The 12,376-nt window shown below is 38.5% G+C and overlaps 1 protein-coding gene across 1 annotated transcript in view; it reads right to left on the reverse strand.

Annotated features, from left to right (window-relative positions):
* The window catches only part of P3H2 (prolyl 3-hydroxylase 2), a 156,844-nt gene that overhangs the window by 14,569 nt on the left and 129,899 nt on the right, over positions 1–12,376 (reverse strand). Inside the window, exons 7-8 of the mRNA XM_032631111.1 lie at positions 7,887–7,927; positions 5,791–5,885 (exon numbers count right to left, since the gene is read on the reverse strand). Of these exons, the coding sequence (XP_032487002.1) occupies positions 5,791–5,885; positions 7,887–7,927 (136 nt within the window). The remainder of the gene's footprint in view (positions 1–5,790; positions 5,886–7,886; positions 7,928–12,376) is intronic.

A 12,376-nucleotide genomic window follows, 5' to 3' on the forward strand; every position in this document is an offset into this window, starting at 1 on the left:
CTGGATGGTCTGACTTTTGGAATATCTCTTTTTCTCTGCTCTCTGGGCAAATTATGTCGATATATATATTTTATATATATATATATATATATATATATATATATATATATATATATATATATATATATATCTCCCCCACAGGAGAGTTTCCTGTAGGCACCTTCCCCCTCACTGGACAGAGCTTACAACTTTATAAAATTAGCTCCATATTGGCTCTTCAAAGCATGATGCTTTGGGGCTATGTTTTAGGTAGCGAAATTACAAAATCTAGACCTGACATGGTTCTTTCCTCATAGAGAATAGGACTGAAGGACAAAGCCTCTGACGGTGAGGAAATCTTCCAATGTAGCAAAGTACAAATACCTTGAACCAGAAAACTGAATAGAAAAGCAAAACTTGTTTTTCTCCTCTTTATAATATTCCTCCTAAGGGACCTGATGCCTGTCAACAAGGGCAGCTCACCATGGAGGGCACAGAGGTGAGGAGGGCTCCTCCCATTCCCCACCCCCAGTTGGGCAATGGTCACCAGCACACTGGTCTAAAACACATCATTGAAGGAGAAGGAGACAACTGAAATTGATGTCTACTCTTTGGCTTTAAAACAGATTAGTCAAACTAGGGAACGGCACTGAATGTTATTAGTCCAGTTGGGATAAAAGAGTTAGTACAGCCCATGATTAATGGAATATTAAAATAATGGGACAGTGTTTCTCGGTCTTGAGTAATGTATGGTTATCTGTTAAAGCAAAAGTTCCCTAAGAAGCTTCAGTGAATTATTTGTACTGCAGTTTTACTTCCATGTTTGCAATCATAAAACTGTAGGTACAGTATTTACTTTTATAGCTTCATACAACTATCATACCCAAACCAATTTACAAGATTAAATAAAAGCAAGACCATAAAACCAGTTAAATTCAAATTAACAATCTTAATAAAATGGTTAATGTTGTTTTGTGGAAACTAAAAAGCAATGTTCCACATGAATATTCTAATGAGTGATCTGGCCCTGGTTCTTCTGAGCCAGCATTCCTCAGAGTGCTTTTGGTGTGTGATGACTCATTCTACTACAAGTTTTCTCTGTTGAAACTACTGTGGAATCTTAGTGGACCATAATGAATTTTAGCCTTCATCTGGTCTTAATACATTATTCATAAGTTTGTCCTACTTCAATTCTTATTAGTCTTTGACCATTGAAGTGTTATTAACCGATGCCAATGTGATGGTAACTGCATCCATACCCACTGAGGTATGAAATCTCATGGCAGTCCTTGGCTATAAGGGGTTATTCAGATGACCCACTAGTTGTCCCTCTTATTATTTTTTTTTTTCTCTTAATTTTTTAAATGGCCGTCAACATTTATAAATACAGAATTTCTTGGATTCCAGGAATATATCCACAAGCTCCCAGTTTTAGTATCAATCTTTTGGATGAACAGAAAATACATAACATAAATATCTATAACTGTAACTATCTATATCTATATATCTCCTACAACTCAATGTTTTTCCAACTGTGCTCTACAGGAAAGTTTTTAATGAAAAAAGAGTTTATAGATCAAATATGTTTGGGAAGTACTGGAGTAAACAACATTTAAGAGGACTTCTTGGAACTTTTAATATGTGAACAGGCATTATGAATACCAATATAATATGCAGCCATTCTCACCCTTAAATTAGCACAATACCCACCCTTCTCTCCTTCCCTCCCTCCCTCCCTCCCTCCCACCCTCCCATCCTCCTTCCTTCCTCCCTCCTTCCTTCCTATGGCAGAGAGACTCTAGGTTGGCCCCTAATGGTCACAGCCTCCTGGTACTCATAGGTTTGTGTACTTTGCTTCCCTCAAGTGTGGGTGGGGCCTGGAGCTTGCCTCTAACTAATAGAATATGGCAAAGGTGATGGGATATCACGTCTTTGATTGGTTACATAACATTGCAACTCCTATGTTGCTGGTTGACTCAGTCTGTTGCTTTCTCAGCTTATAGTCTGATGAAACAAGTGGCTGTATTGGACAGGCTCACACGGCAAGGAATTGAGGGCATCCTCCAGCCAACAGTCAACCAGAAACTGAGAATAGCCTTCAGGAATCGAATTCTGTCATCTGAGCTTGGAAGAAGATAGTTTCCCAGCTTTAGAAGAGACGTCAGCCCTGATCAACACTTGATGGAACCTTGTGACAGACCCTGAAGCGATGGACCCAGCTAAGCTACCCCCATAGTCCTGACCCACAGAAAGTGTGAGATAGTAAGTGTATGTTATTGTAAGCTGCTACCTTTGTGCTAAATTTTTTCACAGCATGGAATGGACCTCTTAACAAAAAACACAGTTTGTCTGGGAAAGGTTGCTCTAATCTATATAGTTAAGATCCATAGCCACATTGAGACTGTCCCTCAAATATTCAAAAGTGAATGGCATATTCCATTTCCATTCAGAAACATAGAGAGAGACGTTCCTTCAACAAGAAAGACGAGATACTTGCACGTTCACTGGAAAGAATTTTTTAGTATAAAATTCGAATACAGGGCTTCCCTGGTGGCGCAGTGGTTGGGAGTCTGCCTGATGATGCAGGGGACACGGGTTCGTGCCCCGGTCCGGGAAGATCCCACATGCCACGGAGCGGCGGGGCCCGTGAGCCATGGCCGCTGAGCCTGCGCGTCTGGAACCTGTGCTCCGCACCGGGAGAGGCCACAACAGTGAGAGGCCCGCGTACAGCAAAAAAAAAAAAAAAAAATTCGAATACAAATGGAAGACAGATCAAGAGTTTAGTGGACTAGGTTGGTTTGTACTTTGCCATGTTTTTCTCATTTTCTATATTGAGGGTGTATCACTTTAAATACATTAGTTTATTTTCAAAACATGACTTCAAAAGTTATTTTAAAACATTCAGAAAAGTGCCTACCATGCTTAAGCTCTGTATAAGTATTTTCCATTATTATGATGATCATTTTTGAATTGTTAAAATGTGCCTGGTATATTGTGTTAAGTTTGAATGAGACATCTTAATAAGCATATGGCATAATGGATTATATTTAAAAGAGAGCTACTGGGATATTGACAATTTCCCCAACCATGGCATAAGCAATATACAAAGATCAGGTGAAGGGACAGAGTGCAACACAGAGTCTAAAACACCTAAATTCTAACAGGTTTGGGCAGAATCTGTATAGACATCTGCCTTTCATGTAGCTCGCACAACCACCAGTAAGCACAGAGCTTCATACAGAGGTTTCCCACACATCCATTTAACAAAAAACAGGCAACTACCTACCCACTAACCAAAAGGAAAACAAAATGTAAAAGGAAAAATAAATCCTGCCATTCAAAAATGCAAGTCTACCAGCCTATAAATGACTAGTAGCACAACAGACAGAGAAAAACATTAAAATAAAAATAAAAATGTAGTCCAATAAGTTGTGGTTCCTGGGATCTGATCTGACAGCTTCAGCCAACTCTTAACCACAGCCTAAGGAGGTTTAGTTAAACAACTTAATTCTTCTCTCATTCATAAAGTATGTGCCTGGCTCTGTCTCTCCATTTGCAATAAAGAGGGATCTTACAGGAAAATGCTCTTTTGTGTTCACTGCCTATGGCTCATGGCAAGAAGATATATTTTACCATAAATACGACAAGGTCATATAAGTTACGACGGGAGTGTGCTAACAAGCCCTTATATGAGCACCGCCCTTTACAGTTTACAAAAGACTTTCATATTCGTCCTCTCCACAGAGTTGCTATCCTTCTGTTACAGGTAAAGGACCATAAGGGTCAGAGAGAGTGAGTCTCTAGTTACCCATCACTCTGGAGAACATCAGACTAAGATACGCTTCCTGACTCCAAGTTCAAAGTTATTTCTACTCTACCCCCGCTGACTCTGGGATTATTCTCGAGCAGGGCTTTTGGAAAACTGGTGGTTGAAAGAAGAATGGATAAGTGACAGATGTTTTTAATAAGATGACACGCATATTCCAAGGGCTGGAGTCGCTCTGGGGTGCAGTAGCCCTGAGTCACTCCCATCTTAATGCTCGGAAGACATCCAGTATGAATACTACTAAATACTGTTAGGTAACCAGAGTAGATGACAATCTCTTTGTGGAAAATGAGAATAGCTGAAATATATTCTATCTGGAAGCATGCATCCTTTCTTGCCTCCCTGACATCTGCTTTCAGCCAGACTAAGATGTTGAAAGTGTTTTCTCATTGGGAACTTTGCCTCTGTCTACCACTGTTCTTTATTTAGACCATATTTTGATCTCTAGTGACTGCACAGAAGGCTTTCCAGTAGGTTCCCAGGGAACATCCTATGATTCATTAGCCCATTCAATGGCAGAAATGATAGAATTTGGCCACCCAGTCAATCATGACCTTTCTCCATCCTGTGTAGTTTTCTGTTCTACTCTTCCCATTAGCCTTCTTAGTCAGTTGCTGGACATCAGATCCCCTGGTAGCCAGGAAAAAAATGCTTTGAAATTTGCCAGCTGTCCTGGAGCTTCCCAAACACTTCCCAGCTTACTGGCATGTACTTCCTGGGTGATTTCTCAGCTTAAAAAGCAACATGAACTCTGGCTGCCCATGAAGCTCTCTGGCACTCGTAAAATAGCTTGGGCTTTGTGACGACAAACTGAGGTCCAGGTCAGATTAGATGAGCATATTATCCTGTTTACTGCCTCAAACTGACTTGGAAGCTGAGGAAGGAAAGGGCTGGGAAATGTGACAGCTGTAGAGAGCCAGAAGTTTTCAAATCAGCTAGAGGAATGTGCTGACATCTCTCCTGTTGGGGAAAGGGGGACTGTACTTACTCTCAATGCAGGTTTTTGAAAAACCTCTTCTTATCTTGCAATTATTTAATCAATAGGGGATACATTTCAGATATCTAGACACTTCTATGTTCCATCATCAGGTGAAGAACAGAAAATGGGATTTGGATTCAAAAGCCTGCTTAACCTATTACAAGCTCTGAGGCTTTGGATAGGTCACTACATCTCTGTGAGCCTCAGTTTTCTTACCTGTGAAGTGGGGGACACTTGTCTCACAGGAGATGCTGCCAGTATTAAAATGAACTGTGTATAAATTTGCTGGGAAAATTGTAAAACATATAGAAGTAGTAATAATTGTTAAGGATTACTACTGTTGTTAGTACTACACTTGCTAATAAGCTATGATTACAACAATGTTTGGCTCCATTTAAAACCTATGTTTGGCAACACTCCACCTATGGCTCCAGTCATTTTGAGGTTATGTAAACAGGCAACTAATATCCTGCTGTCTCCATCTCTGAGCCTTTTGTGTCCTTTGTTTCATCCACTTGAATGGCTCCCTCCACACTTCTGTCAACCTAATCTAAATTCTACTGATTTCTAAAAGCCCTGATCAGATATGTGCCTCAAGGATCTTAAGTTAACTAATATCCCATGTGACCTGTCTCTTCAAGTTCCCCCGATACACAGTCTATTCCATGCTCTTTAGCACTCCCCTCCATTGTGAGAGAAGTAAGCCAGGTAACCTCTCCAAGCCTCAGGTACTCAGCTGAGGACGGCAATGATCATATAGTCCCTGCCTAGCTCACAGGACTCCTGTGAGTGAATTTGGTAGCGCTTTTGTTGAAAACCAAAAGTAGTGATATACACAACTGAGACATTCTTGTTTTTGAGACTTGCTTTCAGAATTTTATGAACTGGAGTAGTTTAGTCCTATTCTTTATTTTTCAATGAAAATGGGTTCTGCCCTGATCTGGGTAAGAACTGGCCAAGTCCCAGCCTCCCCTTCCCCTCCTTCTAAAAGTGCAACAGTACTTACCCTCTCTTAGGTTTCGGTCTATCTTGGGTGATGACTTTTTCTGTGCTGATAATCCATGAACTTCTGCCCTCTCCACATTCACTCCTGAAGGGACCCTGCCCATTCAAAAAAAAAAAAGTTGAAATAGCAATATCCCATTGAATAAAGATGTTCAAAGGCAAAGGATACCTTACTCAGGTAGTCTATGACTTCATATTGTATATTTTTGTGGTTCACAAGTCCACATCTTTCAAGATCAAATTAGATGCCATTGCCTCCGTGAAGCTCTTCTCTATTTTCCCAATGAGTGTGCTCTATTTCACTTCTCTAAATCTTCTTAGCAACCTTTATTACAGTTCATTGTATCCATAATGTAAACCCCTTGAGATTAGACTTTGAGTACCAACAGAGCATGAAACAATGATCACGTGCATGTTTACAATGCTCAGAGTGCTGTATTATATGTCTTGAATATAAAGCGCATCACTGAAAGATGGTTGAATTGAAATAAATCATGTCCGAGTGTAGTGGTTCTCGACTATTCCAAGATAGAAGACATGAGTCTGTGTCAAACCTTGTGAACACACACAATTGCATGATGCCCTTTCAATATATACAAATTGAGCAAATCCAAATATGCATATACATTCTTGGATCTCTTGCAATAATTTGAGGTCACCCAGGGGTTGAGCCCTTGAAGCTCAGTGAAAGACCACAAGATTTTGAATAAGAAGGTCTGGATCTGCCAGTCCTTCATGGTGAGACACTGAGTCCTTTGCCTTGTCAGGGCCTCAGTTTCTGGTTTTGATAATAACCTGGACCTCAAGATCTTGTGGACTAAGAATGCCGCCTGCCATATCAGTAAACGGAGGATGTTGCAACCATCAAGCCATCAGCCACTACAGCCTCCCCTGATGGTGAGCCCTGAGGAACTGAGGATGGAAACGGGATACGCACCATCAAGCAGTCAGGCACTGCAGCCTCCCCGCAACGGTGCACCCTGAGGGGACTCAGGATGGGAAAACACAGGACACTGGCCCCAGAGAGCTGAGGTGCATATCAAAGGAATGATTTCAATGAGCCCAGGCTCTTGAAAGCTTCCCATACATAGAAAAGCGTAAACCCTAAATTAACTAGGGATGTCTTGTTTTCTTTAATTAACAGTAATCTTTTGCTATTCTGACTGTCTGCTTTTTGTTACAAAACTCGTATACATCCTGGCTCCTCCCTTAACTCTTGGGAGCAGTCCCTCAGAGCCATCTGAGAGGCTGTCTCCCGGGCTTGAAGTCCTCAGAAAATCCACTGAATAAAGCATAACTCTCGGGCTTTCCCTGGTGACGCAGTGGTTGAGAGTCCGCCTGCCGATGCAGGGGACACAGGTTCGTGCCCCGGTCCGGGAAGATCCCACGTGCAGCGGAGCGGCTAAGCCCATGAGCCATGGCCGCTGAGCCTGTGCGTCCGGAGCCTGTGCTCCGCAACGGGAGAGGCCACAACAGTGAGGGGCCCGCGTACCACAAAAAAAAAAAAAAAAACCAAAAAACATAACTCTCAATTTTAGAGTGCATATTTTTTTCAGTGGACAATCTCAAACATGTAACTCCAAAATTCTATGACTCCTTGAAATGCTCAGAACATGTAAACTGACTTTTGACATCTATCATTTTAAAAATTGCGTTTTCTTCATTTCTGATTGAGTCCATGACACTTAATATTTTAGCTTGTTGTAAAACTTTCTGAGCTTGATGCTTTCAAATAAATGCAGTAAGAAAATTTAGCATGAAAAAGATAATTTAATTGTTTTTTTCCTATTAAAAAATCAAAAAGGGCATCCAACTCTCTCTGATTTAGAGTCACAGAACATTTAGCCATTAGAGATCACCTGATTCAACCCCTGATGTGAGGAAAAGCATGAGACCCAGAGAGGAAGATAAATTATTTAAGGTGCCTTGGAAATAAGAGGAAGAGCTGGGACCAGAATGCAGAACTCCTAATTCCAAGTTCAGAGCTCTTCTAATTATATCCCTTTGCCTATTTCATAGAGCCCAAGTTCTTTATAATAAATATGATTATAAGTATTTCTTCTCATTACAAATAAACATTCTAAATGGAGAACTTACTGATTCTCATCCTGTCGTCCTCCATATTGAATCCAATAATTCTGTTTTAAATTTAAAAAAAAAAAAAACTCAGTAGTTTTGTCACTAAAATTCCATGTACAGAAATAAGATAAAACACTCAAAAGACCTAAAATATTAGAAAACTTGCATATTATATAAATCTATAATATAGTATTTATTTTTAAATTTTAATAAAAAGGAAGGCTAAGGTTGGTGCAGTTTTGGCTAAGACAAAATGGATTAAAAAAATAGCATGGAATTAGCCTGGGCATCCATCCCTTTGTCCAAGAAAGTGATTTAGAATTTGGTAGCAAGAAGACACTTAGAAGATAATTAAGTATAACTCCTTTCACTTTTATAAATAAAACAAATAAACAAAAAGTCCAGTCTGGTTACTCATCTGTATAGGATCATAAAGTAAGTGATTTTTTTCCTAGGGTCATTTGGGATAACATAACTTTCAAAAATAGTAAGACCGGATGTAAACATATTAGAAATGTTACACTAGAAACGTACATTAAAATTATCTTAATTTAAAAAATGTGTCAATAAAAACATAATATAACTAAGAAAGAGACGAAAAATGTGTTACAAATAGGATATATTATAAACAGTGCTTTTTATATTAACTATTAACATGTACAGTATATAAAGAACTTATATAGCAATGAACAGATAAATGAATAAAATACATGTCCAGGTAAATCAAATGAGAGGACAAATACTTAATAATAATTTGTGAAAAGTTGATTTTTGCTGGTAATCAAAGGAATACAAATTAAAACAACAGTGGTGCACCATTTTGTACGTAATATATCAGGCATATGAATGAGTTTAAGATGTTATTTCTCATTGCTGAGATGTTCATGGTAAAACTATAAACTTTTATGAACTGTTAGGAATAACGAAGGTACCAGAAAAGTCTCCTAGAAAAAAAATTTTAAACCTTCTCATATCCTTTGATGGCAGAGTTAACCCACTTCTGGGAATTTATCCTATGGATACATTTCAGTAGAAAGAAAAATGCTTAATGCATTCATTTGGGCACAAAAAACCAAAAATAAATAAAACAAATGTTCAACAGCAGGAAAAGAATTAACTTATTTATTGTACATCAACTATAGATGTAGCTAAAAATAATTTTGAAAGCTGTAAAGATATAGAAATTGCTTATGCTATCCCAAATAAAAATCAATAAATAAAAACAGAAATCTATATATATATATAGAGGTACTACTTCTACAAAAGGGATGTCTTCATATGAAGAATGTTTAAAAGACAACATAGGAGACTTCCCTAGTGACACAGTGGTTAAGAATCCTCCTGCCAACTAAAACCTGGTTTTTTGAGAAGATAAACAAAATTGATAAACCACTAGCCAGACTCATCAAGAAAAAAAAGGAGAAGACTCAAATCAACAGAATTAGAAATGAAAAAGGAGAAGTAACAACTGACACTGCAGAAATACAAAGGTTCATGAGAGATTACTACAAGCAACTATATACCAATAAAATGGACAACCTGGAAGAAATGTACATATTCTTAGAAAAGCACAATGTTCCGAGACTGAACCAGGAAGATAGAAAATATAAACAGACCAATCACAAGCACTGAAATTGAAACTGGGATTAAAAATCTTCCAACCAACAAAAGCCCAGGACCAGATGGCTTCACAGGAAAATTCTATCAAACATTTAGAGAAGAGCTAACACCTATCCTTCTCAAACTCTTCCAAAATATAGCAGAGGGAGGGATACTCCTAAACTCATTCTACGAGGTCACCATCACCCTGATATCAAAACCAGGCAAAGATGTCACAAAGAAAGAAAACTACAGGCCAGTATCACTGATGAACATAGATGCAAAAATCCTCAACAAAATACTAGCAAACAGAATCCAACAGCACATTAAAAGGATCATACACCATGATCAAGTGGGGTTTATCCCAGGAATGCAAGGATTCTTCAATATACATAAACCAATCAATGTGATACACCATATTAACAAATTGAAAAATAAAAAACATATGATAATCACAATAGATGCAGAAAAAGTTTCTGACAAAATTCAACACCCATTTATGATAAAAACCCTCCAGAAAGTAGGCATGGAGGGAACTTACCTCAGCATAATAAAGGCCATATATGACAAACCCACAGGCAACATTGCTCTCAATGGTGAAAAATGAAACCATTTCCACTAAGATCAGGAACAAGACAAGGTTGCCCACTCTCACCACTATTATTCAACATAGTTTTGGAAGTTTCAGCCACAGCAATCAGAGAAGAAAAAGAAACAAAAGGAATCCAAGTTGGAAAAGAAGAAGTAAAATTGTGACTGTTTGCAGATGACATGATACTATACATAGAGAATCCTAAAGATGCTACCAGAAAACTACTAGAGCTAAACAATGAATCTGGTAAAGTAGCAGGATACAAAATTAATGCACAGAAATCTCTTGCATTCCTATACACTAATGATGAAAAATCTGAAAGAGAAATTAAGGAAATACCCTGCCTTACCATTGCAACAAAAAGAATAAAATACCTAGGAATAAACCTACCTTAGGAGATAAAAGACCTGTATGCAGAAAACTATAAGACACTGATGAAAGACATTAAAGATGATACAAACGGATGGAGAGATATACCATGTTCTTGGATTGGAAGAATCAACATTGTGAAAATGACTCTACTACCCAAAGCAATCTACAGATTCAATGCAATCCCTATCAAACTACCACTGGCATTTTTCACAAAACTAGAACAAAAAATTCCACAATTTGCATGGAAACACAAAAGACCCTGAATAGCCAAAGCAAACTTGAGAAAGAAAAATGGAGCTGGAGGAATCAGGCTTCCTGACTTCAGACTATATATACTACAAAGCTACAGTAATCAAGACAGTATGGTACTGGCACAAAAACAGAAATATAGATGAATGTAACAGGATAGAAAGCCCAGAGATAAACCCACGCACATATGGTCACCTTATCTTTGATTAAAGGAGACAAAAATATACAATGGAGAAAAGACTGCCTCTTCAATAAGTGGTGCTGGGAAAACTGGACAGCTACATGTAAAGGAATGAAATTAGAACACTTCCTAACACCATACACAAAAATAAGCTCAAAATGGATTAAAGACCTAAATGTAAGGCCAGACACTCTAAAACTCTTAGAGGAAAACATAGGCAGAAGACTCTATGATATCAATCACAGCAAGATCCTTTTTGACCCACCTCCTAGAGAAATGGAAATAAAAACAAAAATAAACAAATGGGACCTAATGAACCTTAAAAGCTTTTGCACAGCAAAGGAAACCATAAACAAGATGAAAACACAGCCCTCAGAATGGGAGAAAATATTTGCAAACGAAGCAACTGACAAAGGGTTAATCTCTCAAATATACAAGCAGCTCATGCAGCTCAATGTCATAAAAACAAACAACCCAATCCAAAAATGGGCAGAAGACCTAAATAGACATTTCTCCAAAGAAGATGTACAGATTGCCAAGAAACACATGAAAGGGTGCTGAACATCACTAATCATTAGAGAAATGCAAATCAAAACTCCAGTGAGGTATCAGCTCACACCAGTCAGAATGGCCATCATCAAAAAGTCTACAAGCAATAAATGCTGGACAGAGTGTGGAGAAAAGGGAACCCTCTTGCACTATTGGTTTGAATTAAATTGATAGAGCCACTATGGGGAACAGTATGGAGGTTCCTTAAAAAACCAAAACTAGAACTACCATATGACCCAGCAATCTCATTACTGGGCATATACCCTGAGAAAACCATAATTCAAAAAGAGACATGTACCACAATGTTCATTGCAGTAGTATTTACAATAGCCAGGACATGAAGCAACCTAAGTGTCCACTGATAGATGCATGGATAAAGAAGATGTGGCGCAAATATACAGTGGGATATTACTCAACCATAAAAAGAAACAAAACTGAGTTATTTGTAGTGAGGTGGATGGACTTAGAGTCTGTCTGTCCTACAGAGTGAAGTACGTCAGAAAGAGAAAAACAAATACCATATGCTAACACATATATGTGGAATCTAAAAAAAAAAAAAATTGGTTCTGAAGAAGCTAGGGGCAGGACAGAAATAAAGACACAGATGTACAGAGTGGACTTGAGGACATGAGGAGGGGGAAGGGTAAGCTGGGATGAAGTGAGAGAGTGGCATGGACATATATACTCTGCCAAATGTAAAATAGATAGCTAGTGGGAAGCAACCTCATAGCACAGGGAGATCAGTTCGGTGCTTTGTGTCCACCTAGAGGGGTGGGATAGGGAGGGTAGGAGGGAGACACAAGAGGGAGGAGATATGGGGATATATGTATATGTATAGCTGATTCACTTTGTTATACAGCAGAAACTAACACACCATTGTAAAGCAATTATACTCCAATAAAGATGTTAAAAAAAAAAAAAAAAAGAATCCACCTGCCAGTGCAGGGGACACAGGTTCGATCCTTG

This window comes from Phocoena sinus, chromosome 4 (assembly GCF_008692025.1).
Source record: "Phocoena sinus isolate mPhoSin1 chromosome 4, mPhoSin1.pri, whole genome shotgun sequence".
NCBI classification, from domain to species: domain Eukaryota; kingdom Metazoa; phylum Chordata; class Mammalia; order Artiodactyla; family Phocoenidae; genus Phocoena; species Phocoena sinus.